The sequence below is a fragment of the Daucus carota genome, chromosome 1 (genome assembly GCF_001625215.2).
Source record: "Daucus carota subsp. sativus chromosome 1, DH1 v3.0, whole genome shotgun sequence".
In the NCBI taxonomy this organism is placed as follows: Eukaryota; Viridiplantae; Streptophyta; class Magnoliopsida; order Apiales; family Apiaceae; genus Daucus; species Daucus carota.
In genome coordinates, this window is record NC_030381.2 from 24,539,226 (window position 1) to 24,560,836 (window position 21,611).

Genomic DNA, 21,611 nt, shown 5'->3' on the forward strand with positions numbered 1-21,611 from the left:
TTTATTTATTCGATATTTCAGTTTCAATTACTCCCTCTGTTTTGAAATATAAGTCGCTTGACTTTTTTGCACGCATTTTTAAGTCCTTTGACCACATGCTAAAAATGGTTATTTTCGAAATTTTCTTTTTTGAATAAAATATATGATTGATATTATTATTCAGAAAAAGAAAATTTTAAAAATGATGATTTTAAGCATGCGGTCAAAAAACTTAAAAATACGTGCAAAAAAGTCAAACGATCTATATTTCAAAACGGAGGGAGTAGTATTCCTAAGTCATTATCTTTGAATTTTGGTATGATATTAGAAATAAGAGTGATGCCCCTTGAAGCCCTCCAAAATCTTCTCCTCACTCTCATATATTGGGACACTCCCACGTGGCAGTCATGTCAGTGTGGAGCCCAGACTGACTGCCCATGTAGACCCCCCACCCCATTGCCTCACAGCCCTCACCTTACAGTTACATTCCATTCCATAGTTTCCTCCCCTGCTCCACTGCCACTTCCCTCTCCCACTGTTGTCTATTTAACTCTCTCCATCTGTTTTTTCCCTACCACAGCTCAAACAAGATTCAATCACACAAACAAACATTCTTACAGCAAATGCATGTTAGTTTTGTAGAGCAAGTGAATTAGGCAAGACCAGTGAAGCAGAGTTTCCTAAACCATACTCTTTCCTTACCAGTTACCATACTTTTTGCAAGACAGATAAGAGAGAGTTATGGATGCCATACCAGAGATGCTACAATGGCTTAACTCGTCCGCTGATGGAACGGATATCAGTGTGCTTCAACGCCAACGAGCCCGAATCAACTGGCAGCAGCAACAACAACAGAGTTTCTTTAGTGGAAATGATCAGCATGATATGCATTCTATACCAGAAGCTGAGGCTGCACAGTTCCAGACATTGATGAATGGGGATGCGGTTTTTGGGAGATTTGGGAATAGAGCAGTGAAGCCTGACCCTGGAATGGAAATTGAGTGGCCGGGTTATGGAAAGATGATTGGAGACGATCCTTTGGGATTAGGAGCTTGTGGATATGGAAACATTAATGATGTTGAATTGAATTATGCAATTTCAAGGACTACTAGTTGCCCACCGGTAGTTGCAGCTGCTGCTGGTATAGCAGAAACACCGGGAAGCTATACTCAAGGGAGAGAACCAGGTTTGAACGGACAAATGAGTGCTGCAGTTTGTAGAGAGAGCTTCAAGAAGAGGAAAGCTGATGATAATGATGACCAAAAGGTTTGTTGAGTTCGAATTTCTTTTTTGGCACACAAAATCTTAGGACAGTATACTGATAAATGTACTTCACAGGGGCAATTTCAGATAACTGAAACACAGGGAGTCGATGAAAAAAAGAGCAAAGGATGTACGGAAGACACAGGTTCAAAGATAACGACAGAACAGAATAGCAACAGAAGTAGTAAAAAACATAGCAATTGTAATAACAAAGGAGCATCTAATGACACCACAAATGAGAATTCCAAGAATTCGGAGGTTAAAAAGCCTGACTACATTCATGTTCGTGCACGTCGTGGTCAAGCAACAGATAGCCATAGCTTAGCTGAAAGAGTAAGTCTGAAGAAGCAGTTCTTAAGGGGGAGGGAGCAAGATTTCTGGAACCTTCAGTGGTTTAAAATACTTTATTTTGTGGATTATGCAGGTCAGGCGGGAAAAAATCAGCGAGAGGATGAAATACCTGCAAGATTTAGTACCAGGCTGCAATAAGATTACAGGAAAAGCAGGAATGCTGGATGAAATAATCAATTATGTGCAGTCCCTGCAAAAACAAGTAGAGGTAAATTTGTAGATTATTGGAAAAATCATATACTAGTTACTTGCTAAACTACATTAAGCATCTGATACATGTTTCACAAACCCTTGCCTAATACTTTAACCATTTGTTTTGCTAGTTCTTGTCGATGAAATTATCTACTGTCAATCCAAGACTCGACTTCAATGTTGATACTATCTTCAATGAAAAGGTGACTCAACAAAACATTCTAACATAATATACTTATCTACAACCACATGCAAAGTTTCTTACTAATTGCTTTTCTCTTAAACCAACAGATGTTTCCTGCTTGTACATCTAACTTTCCCACCATTGGGCTATTGCCAGAAGCAGCTACTTCTGCATATCTTCAGGTCAATCCACTACAACATGTGGCTGCATGCTCTGGACTTGAGTTGGAGACAAACGCTGCTAGTATCGCACTTAAGAGAACAGCTAGCGCTCCTGTATCCATAGCAGATACATTTTTCAACCCACCCTGTTTCAACGTATATTTCCCAGCTCAACACTCTTTATAATCTGAAAAATGTTATGGTCTAGATTTCTAACAAACATAGAGTAATACATTTCAGCAATTACAACACTCCGGAACATGGGATCTGGAGCTGCAGAATCTGTATAACCCAGAATTTCAACACGGCAGATCAATAAATTATCCATCTCAACTATTTACAGGTATCGGCAATAACTAGTTAAAACTCAGTCTCATTCACTCGGTTTTACGATCCGTAAAGGTAGAAACAAAAAAATTACAGGGCAGGATAGAGACAACAGGGAGCCCCCCATACATGTCATCAATAATGTATATGTTTAATCATCATTGGTAACAAAGCAGTACATGCTAATGGGTTCCCAACATTGAATAATTCATCACATGATGGTCCATATGGTCTGCTAGTAGTGACCATTGGATTAGAAGTGGTTGAGTTGATAAATGACTGATAATAATAGTCAGGGTCCTAATCATACAAATTTATGTACTCATCATCTGGAAGTAGATAGATACATAATAGTTTTCCTATGAGCTAATGTAAAAATATCTGGCTATTTGCAGGTTCCATTGACAGCAGCAATTTAAGGATGGAGATGTGAAACAGAACTATGTATACAATTCATATCATAATTTAATCCCAAGTTTTTCTATTGAAATTCAAATTTTTGCTACTTTAAGAACAAGCATAAATATATGTAAACTCAAAATGTAAATATAATAATCTGCAGAGGAATACTACATCTCAATTACGACATCTTTTCATGTAATATGGCACTGTATGTATTATTGCAGAATCCTAAAACAGTAGTCAACTTTACGAAACAGATAGAAAAATAACATGTATGAGGAAATTTAAAATTTACGCTTCATAGAGAAAAGAACTGTCAGTTTTGTGTATGACATTGACTCATAATACACCAAATACTGGGAGAATAGATAAAAGAACACAAAGCCTTAGGCCACTGTCTAGTATCGTAAGTTGTTACTTTGTCGATTTAGGAATACAACCTGAGAGCAAGTTTAAGCAATGGGTTGAACTGTAAAGAAGAATCGCCAGACAATGAACTGGTGCGATTCATCCTGAATAACAGAAAAGGAATGATGATTGAGACACTAATAATTGGACGAATTAGAGCAGGGATATTTGAGTTATTGTTGAAACTGAGGGTGGGTAGACATGACAATCTACCCTCCTTCCACAATTCAATTCATTTCGACAACATTCATGACCCACCATTTTTCCAACCATCTAATCTTTCATCATTTCAGTTGTAATAGGTCACACCATTCAGTCTTCAACTTCATCAATGAACGACCAGACATCTGAAAATTATCTAATCGCCATCTAATCTCATCATTCGGTTCTAACAGGCCACAAATTCAGTCTCATCTTTCATCAATGAACAGCAAGAAATCTGAAAAATCACCTACACTAATATTATTCATTCCGCATAACCCACTAAAGATGAATAACACAGTAACAGAAGGAAGATAAAATTCCGCAAACTAAGATAGTCATAAACAATCTGAAACTTCCAGAAGGGAAAAAAAATTAATAATAATTTCTTCCTAAATCAATGGAATCGTTTTTATTATATAGTTCAGAAAAAGAAAAGAAAAAGAGAAGCCCTTCCTCAGTACTGGACTGCACCAATGAATCTGGGGCCAAACAAGGTATCTTTCATTATCAATCTTTGTCTTCAATTTCAAGTTATAACTAGCACAAATGTTGTAGGACAGGGTTCATCCACAACCCACAAGTAAGACCTCCTTGATTCTCTTTGCCTCATTTGCTAGTGAGATTTGATATTTTCCCTTTTGTTTCTTAGGCCCACTTTGCCTGGTGTGGAAGTTTTCCTTCCTTTTTCTCTGATAGTTCTCTCTCAACTTCTCATATAACCCTCTTCCAAGTTCACAACAAAACTATAAAGAATTTCTAGGTTATCAACCTTTATAGCTATTGGCTAATATTAAGATGATATTAGATTTATGGCCATAGAGCCCGGATAAGCTTTAAGATATGATCACTTATTCAACTTCAAAAGATATTCTTTGATTTCTAGGGGCATCTCAGAATTATTTTATTCTGCAATTACAGGACAGACAACTAGTAGTCAAACTCAATGTTCAAGTTTCTAGTCCGTATTCTCCCGAATTCTTGGTCTTTCTGCATGATAGCACAATCAGCATTCATGCTTGCCTCTACTTTTGAGAGGTCAAAATCTGTAATCCCAGTGCTACAGGGATAACGTTTGTAAAAGAAATATGAGAATCAGACCTAGACCACTACCACAACTAAACTGTAATTGGCAGATGCCCTATCTAAGCATGGTGGATTCTGAGGGGGCAATAAGGATCAGCCAAGTAACATTAGTAATGTAAGAGGGTTAATCCTAATAGTGTAGTATGCGAATTAGTAGTGAAGTCAGTACTGCACTACTGCTGACTTTAGAGTATGATAATAGAGGTTGTCAAAGTGTTTAACAGAAGTCGGACTGAACTCCGTAAATAGGAGAAGTCTGATCGTGCTTTGGATTATGATTCTTCTGTATACAAATTTACAGAACAGAGTATTCTCAAATCATAGGTGAGAGTACCAGCAAAACTTCTCCCTCTCTTTTTGTTAAAATTGTCTATCCAGGGCTTCTCCTCTGGATTTTGTGTTTTACATTGTTTTCTCAGTAAATTCTACTGCTATTCACTGCAATTACTAACTGAATTAGTCCAGAAAACTAAAAATGACATGCTGGTGCCCTTTGAATTTTCAAATACTTGTATTATGAAGACAATCTTATGGAATTTATAATCCAGAACATTAAACAACAGAAGTAATGTTTTGATTGTCCACAATTAATTCTGTCGAAGCTTATGTAAATTGTAGAAATAATTTGATTACAGGAATTAATTGATTAGAACTGGCCAAAATAGCAATACAACTAAATTAGAGGTTTTAAACTTTTTCTTACATACTTAATTACACATAGAATGTGCAACAAGATTTTAAAAGCAACAAAATATATTAAACAAACAAATAACATCCATGAAAAAAATCAATAATGGTTTGTTTTCTAAACGATAAATGTCCATTGCCTTGAAGCAAACCTGTCATCCCCATGGGACCCAAAACAGCTACCACAGCTTACTACATCCAGACACAATGTTAAAGAGATGAAGACTTGTCAATTCTTCAAATAACATCCATATTGCTCAGGATTCAATTAAATAACAGATTCTTCACCAGCTTCTGTTATTGTATCCAAAGAAATTATTAAAAAAATTACCGTATATATTATGGTTGCAATATGCTCAGTATACAGATATAAGACCTTTTCCAGGAACAATAATGACGGGGGCTGATTTACAATGATGAAAACAGTGCTCACTCACGCTTCCCTGCACAACACTGAGAATCACGGAAGATATAAGACAGAGAAACACACACAGAGTTATGGTGATAAGGTAACACAAGAAAAAAGGAGTATAACCTTCGTAATAAGCTTCTGCCTCTGGTGCCTAGAACAACAGCTGCTGGCTTCAACCTTTCTGCTTCTTTGCAAATTGCTTTGCCTGCATCTCCCTCCACAATGCGAGCCTTTGTTTCCACCTGATAATGATAAAATACTTAAATACAAATTTATCTGATATAAATATAATATTCGCCTCTTTTAGAAGACACTCTTAACTTGGTACATTATGTTCAGAAATATGGGTAATTGCAACTTGCAAGCCATTATTAGCTTTCTTCATGAATCACGTACACAGTGGCGGAAGCGGGTGTTATCATATCCAGAGGACCACACGATGATGGTGGCCTTTCTGGGCTAATGGAATATTATCTTTTGGACTTTTGACATATCACACTGGGCTCAATCTCTCTTAAATAATTGGGCTAGCTACATTATGGCCTATCAACTAAGATATAATATATGTGTCCATGCATATATGGGACATAATCACTGAAATACAAGAACATAAATTAAAAGGATGATAGCTTAAGAAGCTACATTAATGTCAATGCTTTAAATTACTACTATTTTTATTAGCAAGGCATGATGATTCTATTACTAGAAAATATTGTGACAGTTAGAACAGATCTATGCACTTCTCAGTCGGTGTAGGAAGAACTCATTAATGTGCAAATGCATTAGAGAAGAAAAAGAATAATTTAACAGTATAGTTATAAAAAGTTGGACCTTGTGCCAAATTTGTGAAAATGTTACTCTGTTTCCATTTTTTTTAACGAAAACTCATTTTCATTCATCATGAACGTTTACTTAGACTCTTCCCTCAAATATAAGGCACATAGGCCAGGTGATATGGAAGGCAAGAGACGTTTTGAGGCAGAAGATAAGGAGACTAGGCTTGAGGCATTGAGCAGTGAGCACACCTTATAAAAGCTAAGTGCACAAGTTTTAAGAACTAAACATGTATATCAACAAAATTATGTACACACTACACACAAACGAAAAATCAAAATCCAAAGTGCTGATGGGGTTTATCAAAATTCTAGAGAAAACTAGCAAATACTTGCCTTTAATTGGAGATGGTAGCAAGATCAAAGTTCAAACAACAACATTGTCAAATTATTGATATCAAACTAATTTATGATTTCATAAAACTAATTTACATGAATTTTGTACATTAATGATCCTAATAACAAATTCAGCTTGCTGCCAAGTGCCACCTATATAATAATAATAATAAAATTAATAATATAGCTATGCACATAATATAATTTAAGATTTAACCGATTCATGTACTTGGACTAGTTAATGGTTGAATAGAATTTGAAAAAGTTCTTCAGATAAAAATATGCATGGCAGGATTTTTTAAAAAAATATCTATTTACATTCTAAGATTTTGAGTTACCAACTACTTTAAATCAAAAGTAACAAATTAGTGAGCCTAAATTATAATGAAGTTAAAAATATTTTTTTTTCAAGTAATAAAAGTAATCGGGCGGCCTGGCGTCACTTCACACCTCGCGCCTTATCAGCTGGTGGGGTGGGGGGGGGGGGGGGGGCCTCAGAGTAAAAGAGTCGAGGAATGTTCGCCTAGCCTCAACTCGAAGTGCCTCGTGTCCATGCTTCTCTCTAACAACAGTGAGTAGACTGCATGGTTTTCTAGTCTAACAAGCCAGGCGGATTTTGTGTCAAATTAAAAAAATGTCGAACATTTCTCATTGTATATAATATAAAAGCAATTTATCACAATATATAATAATAACAAAAAAAGTTCATGAACATGAGGTCATTAGCATGAAATTTCTTTGAAGATAATAATACAGCAACAAAAAAAAACATGGAAATTGAGTGGCTTCGGCTTAAATGAAAGGATAGAATATTTAAGCAGATAACAAAAACAATGTGCAATGTCTTCTGGTAACCAACAAACAGGAAAGGTGATCAGAAATGACCCCATATGTCGGAAATGTCAAATATGAAGCTTCAGAATAATACAAATACATAGATATAGATAACTTATTGCGAGAAGGAAATGGGAAATAATCAGGAAAGCAAGTCCACAACTAAAGATTGTGATACATTTTGTAAGAAGCACCAGAAATTAAGATTGTTGATTTCGTGCACTCTAACAAGCACCAATCTGGGTAAAGTAACTAGGTATAGTCAATACTAATTGTTTAAGCGGAAATTTATTTGAGTAAATTTTGACAGACAAGGCGGCTTGGCATTACGCGCAACCTGTTACAATTTATAGTAAAACAGAAAGAAATAAGAGAAACTGCACATTAATCATGTTACTATTTTTTTTAAAAAAAAGAAGCAAATGGGTTCAGTTTTCGATATATAATAAAATCGAGATAACATTAGTAAGTAACTAACATCTCATCCATATACTGAGTAATCAAATTATTATCTTCTAAATGGTTTCTTATTTAGTATGTATAATTTCTTATTTAGTATGTATGATTAAATCCAGAAGGTTTAGTTGGTACTTAAAATGCATTACTCATTACAAATGCAAAACAACATTGTTAAAGATGTTGAAATACAACATCAGGTGAGGATTTATATACAATCACCTCTTAATATACTTGAAACAAAAAACTGATGCATTCAATAAACATGATAAAAAAGACATACAGAAAAGGTGCTTCTGAGCTAACTGCCAAGTATTGTAAAATATAGATCCTACCACTTAAGAGAGATCGAACTGTGTCTTGTTTGTTTAAAGTCACAGATTAAAATTAATATTTATTTATTGGCACGACCAAACTATTTATTACAGTACTAACTAACAACAATATAGTACAAAAATAGTTCACTATCACATACATCAATTAAATAAACACACATCAAGTAGTCATCTATATATGAGAGAGAGGCGAGGGGCAGAGAGATAAGAGGAAGGGAGGGAGAGGGAGAGGGAGAGGGAGAGCGAGAGAGGGAGAGAGAGAGAGGAGAGAGAGACAGGGAGAGAGAGAGAGAGAGAGAGAGACTAACCATAGCAACCTCCATAGCCTCAACAGCAAGCTTCTCCATAAGAGTTTGAGTCGCTACATACACAATCTCGTTCTTCAAGTCTATATATCAACAAATCAATCAACAAAAACACATAAACATACACACTTGTGAAATCATATACTAATACACCGATCAAACTTACTAGAAACAGCGTGAACAAGATGAATGGTATCAGCGAGACGACAGAGATGAACAATAGCCCAATCAAAAGCGTGTTTACTATTGGGACCATGATCTATGGCAATAAGTATGTCTCTGCCACGGCGGCGCTCGCCTGTTTCTCTCTCTAGCTCCGGCTCAGCTCCGAGGGACGGGAGCTTAATCTCCGACCACTGCAACACCACTTCTTCTTCGGACACTATTTCCATTTTAGCTATTCTTGATAATTACTTTAGGAGCAGACAAGTGTTGTTTTAACTCTCTATCTATTATTGTATGTCTATCATTATTGCATTTACCCGTGTCCACGTTCCAATTCCAAATGGTTTCCACTTTTTACAAGTTTCCACTTATATTAAAGTTTCATACATTTGATTATTATACTATCCAGCTAAAATCAAAAAATAAATTTAAATAAATTTAAAATTACAATATTTATTCAAGTAATCTTTCAACATTAATGTATACTTTGAAACCGTTCAAACCAGTTTTACATAACAAACTAATCTAATTTTATTGTTTAATTATTTAATTAATGCTTTTGGAAAATATTGGTCTCGAAAGAATGCCTCAAAGTTTATCAATAAATAGAATCTTGTGTTTAAATTTTAAATGCATAAATAGTATCCTAAATAATATTAATTTGAAAAGACGGTCTTAAAATTACAATATTCGTCCTCAATACTTCTTTCCTGACTCTCAAGTTATATACGATATAAGTAAATTATATTATTTACTAGTATTTATGACCGCGTTACTTGGCTTTATAATATTAAAAAATAAATTAATTGACAAATGTAATTAGATATATTTTTGTTTCATGTTCCTTAAGTAGAATGATAACATAGATAATATAATAACATCGATAATGAACATCATTATAAAACATTCAACTTGCTCATAAAAACATATGATAAGGTTAACAGTTCATCGCTAAACAATTACACAAATATCATAATCCAAATAAAAAATTATTTCACGCTGTCAATATTTAGTGATTGTTGATGATCCATAAGATCCGATAGTCCTTGTAGATAAAAGGTCGATAATGTTGCCTGCGTGTCTTGAATTATTGTGATTTGCGGCATTTCTATCTCATCTTCTTCTAACTTGAATCTATGACGGTTATTGTAGCTCAGTACATTGTACTGAGCTATGTACTAATACATATACACCCAATTATGTTATAACCTTTCTTTATGTTTTGGATATTAGACTATTTATCTAAAATGTGGAATAATTGAAAATGTATTGTATTTCCCGTTAATTAGATGGAAATTATTAAAAATATTATATACTTTGATTTATACCAATTTTATTTTTTCCTGATGAGAAGTATATTTTCCCTAAATAATTTGTTATTATAAAATTTTTGAATCAATTTTTTATGATGTTTGAGCAATTATAATGTAATACTAATATTTTTTTTTCTCATGGTTTATATTTGTTACAGGAGGTTATCATATAAGAGAAATCAAATAAGTTTTTTTATGTTTAATCTCACGTTAGTCGGTTTATTGTGATGTTTAGATGGAATAAGTGAGTATTAAATTGAGTAGAAGTTCGTCTGATATAATGGACAAAGTTATTAGCACATTGTTTTTTTTATGTATATTGCCGTAAAAGATCTTTGATATCATATTATTGAAAAATATTCAGATAACAATTATATATATGGTAAACACATCATAAGCTAATTTAACAATTGAAATTAGAAATAATGAAGTAATTTGAATGCATGATAAAATGAACAAAAGTTCTTTGGCTGTGTTTTAATTGAAGACAATAATAAATGTTTCTTCACCATAATGTACTTGCAATGCATATAGTTAATGTACTTAAACGCTCGATCTCTGAATTAACCTGTGGCAGCCATATCCTGAGTTTTCCAAGGATAGGTTTTGAGACTCCCATATTGGCATTCATCCCTGTAATATATCAATATATTATACTTAGAAGTTGCATGAAGAAAATTGAAGGATGTATACTTATGATAATATTAAGAAGATATATGAAATACCTTTACTCACAAATTCTGAAAAACCTCTTTGTATACTACATTAATGGTGGTGTTAGTAGGTTGACCATTGTTATCAAGAATTAATATTTTTAATCCTTTCCTCGATGTCACCTTTGAAATAGCCACATATAATTGTCCACGCGTAAAAACTAGTCGCGGTAAATAAAGTCCCACACGTGAAAGAGATTGATCCTGACTCTTATTTATTGTCACAGCAAAGTAAGGAATCACCGGGAATTGTCTTTTTTGGAACTTGAATGGGAATTTTTGGTCTGATGGACTCAAGATCATCCTGGGTATGAATACTCTTTGACCTAGATTTCGACCTGTGATTATATACTAGTAATCTGGTACCATTACATAGCCCCTTTGATTGGTTAATATTCCGTATTAGCATTATTGGAACACCCACTTTTAGCTTCAACATGTGATTTGGCAACCCAGAGCCTTTAATACTATTTTAAAAAATTAGGAGAACTAAAATCTTCGTTAATTCCAGGACCTGTATCAGTGTTTGATATGCTATCTGAGCTCCGGTAGACTTTTTCCTGTCCACTATTTCAAGTGTTGGAGCTAAAATTGCTCTATTTTTTGAAATAATGTGAATCTTGCAAGTTTTGTTGTATTGAATGGTAAGTGAAATCCACAAGTGAAGAGAAAGGATCATCTGTATATTGGATGAGGATGTCTTGAGGAATTTCAAGGACCGCCTCGCCATCATTGTTTTCTCCGAAAAACCCATCACCAACTTTCAATATCCAGTCTGAAAAATCCTTATTCTGGTATAATTCTTTATCAAGATTGGTTCCCTGAAGTCTCATATTTTTGTCAACCTTAATACCTTGCAGAAATCCCATAAATAAGAAGAGTTAATAGTGGAAAATACAATTTCATGTCTAATACCTCTTGGAATCACTAGTAGTATTTGTCTGAAGTCACCCCCAAATACTATAACTTTCCCCCCAAACGGGCGTTCTGAGTTTGCTTCATCTGAGAGTTGCAAGACGTCTCTCAAGCTTTTATCTAAAGCCTCAAAGCAATATTTCTGAGTCATGGGTGCCTCATCCCATATAATGAGATCAGTTTTCTTTATAAGCTCTGCTAAATCTGCCCCAGGTTTAATGTTACATGTTGAGTTCTCATTTATATTGATAGGAATGACAAATCTAGAATGTGCAGTGCTTCCTCCTGTGAGTAGTAGGGATGCAATACCACTTGAGGCAACGGTAAGAACAATATGACCCTTTGAATGGATAGCAGCCGATAAAGATCTCCATATAAATGTTTTCCGGGTTCCTCCGTGACCGTAAGGGAAAAATATGCCTCCTTCACCTTTTGAAACAGCATCCATAATTTTTTTCATATACATTTCTTTGCTCATCTGTGAAACTACCGAGCAAAGCTGCGTGTTCCTCTTTTAAAGAATTTTTGTCGTAACATAATTCATCTTGAATGAGCTTATTTTGTGTATTAGATATGATTACCTCATCAGGGAAAGACATGCCCGGATGATGTCGAAGGCTGCCACCGTTTGTATTCAATATTTTCTCGAGTTCCATCAAAGTATATTTTCTATTTGTTAACGGCTAAGTTGGAGATCTGTATATTAAAGAATAAGAAAAATAAATTTTTTAACTGTATGACCTATAAGTAGTAATAGATAAGAGTAATGTCTGGAGTTAGTATAATACCTTTCATTCCAAGAAACCGTCTTTGTTTGTAAAGAATATCATCTGACAGGAACTCCCATGTTTGCTCCCATACATATTCAGGCCTGGATGTGCTATTAAACAGTAGTAACATAGCAAATAGTGTTCTGACTGAGTGTGCACTACCCCAGAAGCTTGCCTCTTTTATAGCTTCAATATATTCCTTATCATCATCTAATAATCCCATAGCATGCTTCCTTGAAAGTTGGATATACAACTCCATCAAAAGTACGTATGTCTTCATAGCATGTAGGTCCCTTCACCTTATTTAGCAGAATTCTTAAGTAGTATGCTTCTCCACAGGTAATAGGCACGTGGTGTATTCTTCCTACTGAGAATCCGCACTGCCTAGGCTTCCATTCTTTTGTGTTTTGTTTCCAAACAAATTTTGTTGGGAAATCCACATATGTAAGATTCTTAGCTTCTTCATAAATTTTATTACATTCCATCCATGATAAGAACATCGATCGATCAAGTCTGGGACGATTTAGAATTGAGTCAATAGAGTCATCATCTTAGAAAATGACATTTTGCTCATTTGGAAGGTGAAAAGATAATCTCTCCACTGATGGGCTTCTATAGTGAATATCAAATCCAAATATCCTCCAAACTGCTGTTAGTGTAGGTGCCCTGGAGGCAATACATTATTCTTTTAAACCTTTATGTCAGTTGTTCATTCAATAAATGTATTTATTATGATCTAAATTATTGCGATTTTTTGTTAGCATAATAAATGTCCTTAGAATTATGATACACATTATATAGTTTAAGTACATGACTTGAAATTGAGATTATATAATATATCATATTCTTAAAGGTCCCTAGTCGATTATTATTATATAGGACGATAATAATACATAGATAGACTAGTATGTTGTTTGACAAGATAACCACATCTCATTGGTTATAAGTATGGGGATACTAAAGTCAATACATAGGTACATGTGAGAGTACATGGTACTGGACAGACCCACAGTGAGATTCTTCATGTTTAATAAAGTCATAAGAAAGACTCACAGTGATAATGGTACGGTGTAAAGATCCTTTGACCTGAAATCATTATATTTCTCTACGAGGATTAATATACTTTGACTACATTAAAAGTTACCTTTGACCGGGTGATGATAAAAGTGGACGTCGGGTATATCATGAGTCGTATGAGAAATATGAATGATAGATAAAGGATTTAACCCTCCTATAAATAGGAGAGATATTATTGGCCTCTTGATTGAGTAAGACTATAAAAGCATGGCCATGCTCAAATAATGATTTGTCTTGATAGTCTACTCATGGATCAAGTAAACCCAGATTAAATGTTGAAGAGGATGACTAAATACATGCATCGAGTTTAATCTATGATATATATGGTTAAAGGGATTATATTACACGAAAAACATTAGTCACGAAAGGTTTTATCTAATCACGATTTAATTATTGTTTAATTGGGTAACAATGATGTATTACTAGATACCGCTCATTGTTTATAATTTTATTAGAGAATAAAATTGCCGATTAAATGATAGCCTATAGGGTCACACAAATAGAGCACTTAATGGAATAGTTAATTTAAATTATTGATTTAAATTAACTGATGATTATTTGAATTTATTATAATTAAGTGAGACTTAATTGAGAAAATATAAATTCAAATTAAAGAGAATGCTTTTGCCCATAATAATTAAGTATGACTTAGTTATTAATTAAATAATAGAAATTCATTTTTATTATTTAATCCTATACCTACTAGGGTTGGGCTTTGCTGTTACGGGCCTTTCAATCAGTCATTATAAATAAATAATGATGGTGAAGGAGGTCATCACGTTTTGAGAGAAACCCTAGCAGCAAGAGAGGCAGAGGCAATTCTCGAGAAGGAGGCTAGTACGTCCATTCCGTCGGTGCTCGTGTGGATACCATAGAGGTGTTTTTCCGAGAGGTAGACACAAAGCGTGATAGCTAAGATTTCCGTTGAGTTCGTGAAAGTCAAGTTTTTGAAAGGTATGATTCGTTATCTCCATAATCTGCCCATAATTATACATGGATCCTGTTCTTGGGTTTCAAAAATTTTAGTTTTATTTATGTATATCCGCTGCATTTTATGCCTCGGAACCCAACAACTGCTTCACATGGAGAGAGATATCTGCAGTCATAGTAATTTTTTATTTCATCAATAGTAGCTGCGTCTTTGTGATTGGTGGCTGAATCATTTTTGGTGAAACAGACTGTAACACGATCATGACCCTTGTTAATGTATTTAAATAAATATTTAATGGCACGTGACTGATTGCACCATTCCACGTTGATATGTGCCTGGTACTTGAGTAAAAGTTTGGAATTGTACGGTACCACAAATCTATTATCCAGAATTGTGCCATTCGTTTCCATTGTGTTTCCATTATCTCTTCTTTGATACACTGGATAACCATCTTCATCAACACTTGTTCTTTGCTGAAAATCTTTAGGAAATTTTTTCGAACACCTTCCGTCACGCATACACGGGGAGTTCATATTTGAAATGCCACAAGGACCGTGCATCATGTTTGTTGTGACAATATCATAGAGCTCTGGGAATTCTTCTTTGTTTGGTATTTCTGCAGATATGATCCTATCAATGTCCTCAGGATTGGGAAACTTGTAGTCTTAATGCATGAATAATAATATGTGTGCATGAGGAAGACCCCGTTTTTTGAATTCCACTGTATAGATTACTGCAGAAATAAGGTTAAAAATAATTAATATCATGACTAAAATAAACTTATTATCACGTGTAATTAATATATGTTGTTATTTAAATAATAGGATATGCATATTAGTTTACTAACAATACTGAATATATTATATTCCTCATATTAATTTTTTAATATATGGAAAGACAGATTTATGTAGTAATATATAGATATTAATATAATTAAAATATTATTTTTAAATTTATGTCAGGCCTGTCTTCTGGTTGCATGCCGTGCTTTTCCACAATTCTTTTGATTTCGGGCCATTTAGTATTGCAACTAAATGTTATAAATAAATCTGGATATCCATATGACCTGTAGAGTGCCATCGCATCTAAATAATTTTGCATCATGTATCTAGGGCCACCAGTGAATGAAGACGGCAGTACTATCCGCTTTCCTGTATTTTTTGCACCACTGGTTCCTCCTTCTGCGAATTATGATAGTTTGTTGTATTTTTCGGATCGTAGTTTTTTCTGATGTTCTCGGATGTAGGACAATCTTTCTGACTCAACCATTGTATATGCATCGACCAAAAATTGTTGGAATAACTTTTTTGAAGACAATATTGTTGCACCTTCATTGGTTCTATCTTGTATTCTATAAGCAAAGAATTGTCTGATAGTGACTCTAGATCTTGCCGCAGATGAACTATTGTTGATTCTTTCTAAAGGGATGTCAACTCTGTATCCATCTTCGCCATAAGGAAATAATAATGGATATTGAATTGGAAGATAAGAGGGATGTAACTCACTAATAGCTTTAGTATGCCACCTCTTGTTTGAACAACAATATCTCTTTTGTCCGAATTGCCCTTGATATCACCAACTATTAGAGCTGCCACCTCAGATGCAGTAGGAAGATTGTATGTTCTACCATCGTAATCTCTCCTTCCAATGAGCCTTATCATTAGATTTGGACAATATGTTGAATCAAACATATCTCTTGCATTCCTAAATGACTGAGTTAGTGGGTTATGCTCATCTAACATCCTTCTTAAATTGTTGACTATCTTAGCATCAAATGAATCTGAATCGTTTCCTGAGCTGTTTTGAAGAGACGGGAGCATTGATAATATACAATGAAAACATATATATACCTTCTTATTATTTAGTAATATATTATATGAATGCATAAGCATTAAAATATATTTATCAAATATATATATTTTATACTGAAGAGATACATATATATTTTGGTATGAAGTATTAATATACCTGACTGCAGATATTCTATTTGAGACCTCATTGTCAGTGTCATGTATGTAAAGTTGTAAAAATTTTGGAGGTGATCCTGGTTGGGGGCACAAAGTTCCAATTCTATGGTAGTTTTGTCCATATAGCCTAAAAACCCATGGAGCGCCTCCCCGGTTGATTGAAAAATCAACTTTGCCTCCCATGGATGTGAAAGAGAACATCATATTGAACATGCGAATATGTTTTACAAAGTGCCTGCCTTTAGAATCTTTATTCTGTAGCAGGGTTTTCAAGTACAGAGGGGGATCTTTTAATAATGGTAGCTTTACTTTTGCATGCATGCAACACAAAGAGAAAGCAGGTTGTGATGATATCTCCTCTCTTTTCTAACTCTTTCCTCGTACCACATCATTGCTCCACAGTGAGTGCATTTCCAAGTTGGGTCGCCGATATCCCAATATTGTCCTGAATGAATATAGAAAATATTAAAGATTAAGTAAGAGTAAACGGTGAATAATTTGTACAAGTCATAGCTTAGTCTACTTGATTTATTGGAGGCATCAATTCTTCTGCCACCTCAGGTCCTGATCAAATTATGTTATAAAATATATGTTATTAAGATTTATAACTATTATTATTAATGTAGGTTAACATTTTATTTTGAAAAAACAACACTACTCTCTGGCTCTCTATTTTTTCACACCAGAAAGTAATAATATATGCATATACATATATATGTAGCATGAAAATTGTATCATCTAGAATGTTGTCCGGCAGAATGTTGAACTCATTATCATGATGTTCATCATCTAAAGTTTCCATACCATCGTGTGAAAATTGAGGTGTAGGCTCAGTGTAACAGTTGTTATTGTTGCTTGTGGAGCTCGAAAGAATTGAATGATATGAGTATCTCGACAACGGTGTCAAAGGAATAACTAAAGTATAAATTTGGAGTTTTTAGAAAATTAGTCCAAAAAGTAGTGTTAAGATAGAAATAAACAAAAGTTATATTGAGAGATTTGACTATTTGGTTATCAGTGACTTACCGGGATATCTCGATTGGCTTGTAGTTAGGATGTTAGAAATATTGGATATGTTCAGTGTTGAAACTTGTTGTGTATCCGGACCTTCACATATTTGTTTTCTAGATCTAGCAGACAGGTCTGAAAGAAATTTTATAAATATTGGAGTTAAATCATGTACATGAGGTCTGTGGATCAAATTTTAATGTAGAAACTTGTGTGAATGCAGAAAATTGTCTAAGCAGTGATTGAAAAAATTTGGTGACCTTAACTAAATATACATATTAAAATAGAAGTATGTATGATATGATGGATGATGAAAGAAGAAAATACTCTTACATGTCTGATCCATAGAGGCGGTGGGAAACCTAAATCCTGCATGAGAAGATGTTGGATCTGTTGATATATTTCCATTGTCAATCCGTGTTATGGTTTGTAAGTTTCCTGTAATGAGTAAGAAAATAACGGATAGAATTATTGGGTGTAACCGTGTATAGTATATATATGTACAATTATTGCAAGTTACAGATAGATGGCATACCTTGCAGTCTTGCAGGGTCTCTCTTTTTTCTCTTATGCATCAAAATGATCTTTCTCTTCATTCTTGCAAGTCTTTTGTGATTGAACTCCATATTTTGAGATTGAGAATAAAATAATATGGTTTACAAAATATCTGTAGACATATATATGCAGTAAGTTAAAAATTCCAAAGGTTCCTTAATTAATTTGGTACCTCAACATATGTTCCTCGTGTTCACACAATCCAAAAGTGAATTAATTTCACAGCCTTTCAATTCTTCTTCTTTTTGAATGGGTAGAGTTTTATAAAAGAAGATCGTGAAAAATTTTACAATCTTTCATTGGTGGTTTGAATTAAATTTTTTTACATTATTAAAATAATATATATAAATCTTTGATATAGCAAGTACAAATGAAATAATATATACATTAGAAGGAAATGGTAAAATTCATAATTTTGTAAATGTTTATTCTAAATTTGTAAAAGTTTATTCCAATATAATATATACTTAATTAATAATATTTGCAATATTTAGACATCCTAAATTATTAGAACTCATTTGTTTAATATTAAAGCTCTTAATTTATGTTCTTGTCATTTTGAAATTTTGGGTGTAAAGTCAGCATGGAGTGACATAAAATCTATGCCATGATGTTTCTTCCCTATTGGTTTTTATGTTTATCAGTTGTCCGCATATATTTTATTCATAATATATGTGTACAGATGATTCATTTTAGTCGTGAATAATAATGTATTCATATGAATAAGGTGTAATCAAAAATCGACCTTTCATTTTATTTCATGCATCCATTAAAGCTGTATTGTAAAATGGTACATGTTCCGTGTAATAGGATAACTTTTTTAATGAAAATGGGTAGACTCCCGGAAATTAGTGACTCATTGATTATAAAATTGAGAAATGATGGTGATCATTTTTGTAATTAATGAAAATTGGTCAGTCATTAAACATCTGGGCTGTATTTCAAAATTGAAAGGTTAGGCGATGAACATTTTTCAATTTACTTATTTAGTTTTAATGATATATATATATATATATATATATATATATATATATATATATATATATATATATATATATATATATATATATATATATATATATATATATATATATATGGAAGTCATTTTCTGAGAATTGTTTAGGTCATCACTTGTATTTGATAATATTTTATTCAAAAGATATATGTTAAAAATAGTATTATTATTTTTAAGTCTTGCCAGAAACACTAATACTTGAGCAGTAAAAGTAGATGAATACATATGCAGAAAATGTAAAAAAACACATGATTGATTGTTGCGGTCAATAATAACGTATTCATATGAATAAGGTAGGTTGAAAAATTGACTTTTGATATTAGTTGATGCCTCCAGTGAATTTCTTGAAAATATATAATATAATTTATTTTTTAAATATATCTTGTGCAGTAATATATTTTATTATGTATGGGCTGATAAAAATAGAAGACGTATTGTTGCAGGAAAATAATTGTAAATTTGTAGAAAGGTGAGAGCTTACATATTTTCTTAAGTAATCTCCAATTATATCTTTGTCATCAGTCATTCTATAGACTGTAAATACTTTCCAATCATTGTTAAGATTGTAATTAGAAACTTCAACCTTAAAAAAGAAATCTTCTCTCTTCGAAATTTTTGAATTCTTCCGGAAAAAAATCTGAGCCTTCAGTCTGTTAAATCATAAATGTAAAGCAATATACATAAATTTATATTTTCTAATGGAACAGATGATACAAATATTAATATAATTGTATAGTTTCGTACCTTTGTAAGTGAACCTCACGACCTCACGATCAAACATAACAAATGAGGCAGTACAACTACTATCAACTACTCCAACTTGAATATTGTACCTGAAAACAACAGATTAGAACAATTATATTTCTATGTGGTTAATATATAAGTCCAGAGTATTATAAGAATAAATGTTAAAAAATACTAAATAATATGAACCTTGGTGTTACATTTTGAGCCAACAATGTTTCGCTACATTTGTTGCAAAAAAATGTTGTGTTTTTCTTAGCAGCAGAATTTTCCGCAACATGGTCATCAGTTTCATAGACCTTTTTATTGCATTTCTTACATGCTAAATAATACCATCCGTGTTCCAACTAGACGGAAACAATCGTGGATAATGTTGTGAAGAACATTGGTTTCTCAATCTCATATATATATCTCATCCAATGTTATTCTTTCGTGAAGGCTAAGAAATTCCTGAGCAATGGAGATGGATTTCTGTGTTGACGTCTCAAGACTTCTTATAACAGGAGCAGTCTGTAGATCAGGGCGTAGTCTGAAAAAAATACATCAATAAATAAATACTTGCAATTTTGAAATGAAAAGATTAATCTGAATTAACTTTTAAGTAGTATTACCTTTCTGTGAAAGATGTCACTTCTTGTAGATCACTATTTAAAAATAACCGTGTGCAGAAGAGAGAATTTGACAGGTATACCTCATCTGTTGTTGGCATGTACTAATGATTTTTAAATAAAAAAATTATTATAATTAATACTTTGTTAATTTGTAGTCATATTAATTACCTCTCCACTCCTTTACTTTTGCAAATTGAATAATCAGAATAACGGCTCCATTTTTATTTTCCACAATAAAGTTTGAGGCATCCTGTGCATATTTGTCCCATAAAGTACATTTTAATTTATTTCCTCTGTACAACATGTAAAAAATATCACCAATAGAAATAGTAATATGATAAGTGCTAATAATCTTAGAATTGTAAACTAAATTTATATTCACAGGGTATTAAAATTTGAGATCATAAAAATTAAAAATATATAAAAACAATTTAGTTTGGAAGTAATCAAATAAATAATATTAATTTATTTTAGTTAGAGGCTATCATGCAGTTAACTGATTACACAGTATAACATATGTGTATATTTATGTGCAAGTTATTTGTAAGTCACTCAATATCATGCAATTCTAGTTGCAGTTTCTTCTTCTCTTTGCCATCTTTCTCATTGATCTCAAGTGAATCAGATGAGGCAACTCTTCCGATAACATCTACAATGGGAAAAAAAATGATAATACACTGAAAACACAAATAGTTATTAAATGCAATTTAAAGCACGTGAATATTACACTATTAACTGAATACCCCATATATGGAGAACACATGATAAGAAGTATAATTTACCTATCAAGAATTTGTCATCAATTTGCTTTGCGAGAATATCATCAAATGATACAAACTTAAGTCCGTGTGCAGAAATCCGCGTGTCTTCGTCACAAGGGATAACAGATATGGCAGGTAGAAAATTAATCTTATATTGATGATTTGATATCCTGAAATTTCCACTACTCTGGGCAACCTCGAAATTAGAAATAAGACGAAACTGGCCCTCACTTAGCTTGTTAGAGAATTTGACCATCAAAATTTTTTTCGCCATTGCTTGAATCATACCACCCTGAAAAATGTATAAAATCTTT

At 33.1% G+C, this 21,611-nt stretch overlaps 2 protein-coding genes and 1 pseudogene across 4 annotated transcripts; 1 reads left to right on the forward strand and 2 right to left on the reverse strand.

The window, feature by feature from the left end:
* Positions 1 to 489: 489 nt before the first annotated feature.
* On the forward strand, positions 490 to 3,045 carry LOC108204876 (transcription factor bHLH63). Of its 2 annotated transcripts, none has more exons than XM_017374534.2 (7): positions 490 to 1,245; positions 1,318 to 1,575; positions 1,667 to 1,801; positions 1,917 to 1,988; positions 2,077 to 2,286; positions 2,371 to 2,473; positions 2,853 to 3,045. In XM_017374534.2, the coding sequence occupies exons 1-7, from the start codon at positions 721 to 723 to the stop codon at positions 2,888 to 2,890; spliced, it is 1,341 nt and encodes a 446-aa protein (XP_017230023.1). In that variant the 5' UTR covers positions 490 to 720; the 3' UTR covers positions 2,891 to 3,045. The 2 variants fall into 2 exon arrangements, with proteins under 2 accessions (XP_017230023.1, XP_017230031.1); XM_017374542.2 differs by having other exon boundaries at positions 556 to 1,245; positions 1,330 to 1,575.
* Positions 3,046 to 5,207: 2,162 nt separating this feature from the next.
* On the reverse strand, positions 5,208 to 9,253 carry LOC108206268 (uncharacterized). Of its 2 annotated transcripts, none has more exons than XM_017376517.2 (5): positions 8,919 to 9,253; positions 8,756 to 8,835; positions 5,777 to 5,895; positions 5,618 to 5,694; positions 5,208 to 5,535 (listed from the first exon to the last, which is right to left on the reverse strand). In XM_017376517.2, exons 1-5 carry the CDS (start codon positions 9,142 to 9,144, stop codon positions 5,510 to 5,512), a joined length of 528 nt encoding a protein of 175 aa, XP_017232006.1. In that variant the 5' UTR covers positions 9,145 to 9,253; the 3' UTR covers positions 5,208 to 5,509. The 2 variants fall into 2 exon arrangements, with proteins under 2 accessions (XP_017232006.1, XP_017232015.1); XM_017376526.2 differs by having other exon boundaries at positions 5,208 to 5,433; positions 5,573 to 5,694; positions 8,919 to 9,207.
* Positions 9,254 to 10,961: 1,708 nt separating this feature from the next.
* LOC108219427 (uncharacterized) lies at positions 10,962 to 21,571 on the reverse strand (annotated as a pseudogene).
* Positions 21,572 to 21,611: the final 40 nt, after the last annotated feature.

Excerpts from the sequence above, each read along its gene's own strand:
- LOC108204876 (XM_017374534.2), top strand. The coding sequence starts at position 721 with ATGGATGCCATACCAGAGATGCTACAATGGCTTAACTCGTCCGCTGAT. Across the intron at positions 1,576-1,666 it reads GCCATAGCTTAGCTGAAAGA|GTCAGGCGGGAAAAAATCAG; the intron begins GTAAGTCTGAAG and ends TGGATTATGCAG. Across the intron at positions 1,802-1,916 it reads CCCTGCAAAAACAAGTAGAG|TTCTTGTCGATGAAATTATC; the intron begins GTAAATTTGTAG and ends TTGTTTTGCTAG.
- LOC108206268 (XM_017376517.2), bottom strand. The coding sequence starts at position 9,144 with ATGGAAATAGTGTCCGAAGAAGAAGTGGTGTTGCAGTGGTCGGAGATT. Across the intron at positions 5,896-8,755 it reads AGGCTATGGAGGTTGCTATG|GTGGAAACAAAGGCTCGCAT; the intron begins GTTAGTCTCTCT and ends TATCATTATCAG. Across the intron at positions 5,695-5,776 it reads GGCAGAAGCTTATTACGAAG|TGTTGTGCAGGGAAGCGTGA; the intron begins GTTATACTCCTT and ends CGTGATTCTCAG.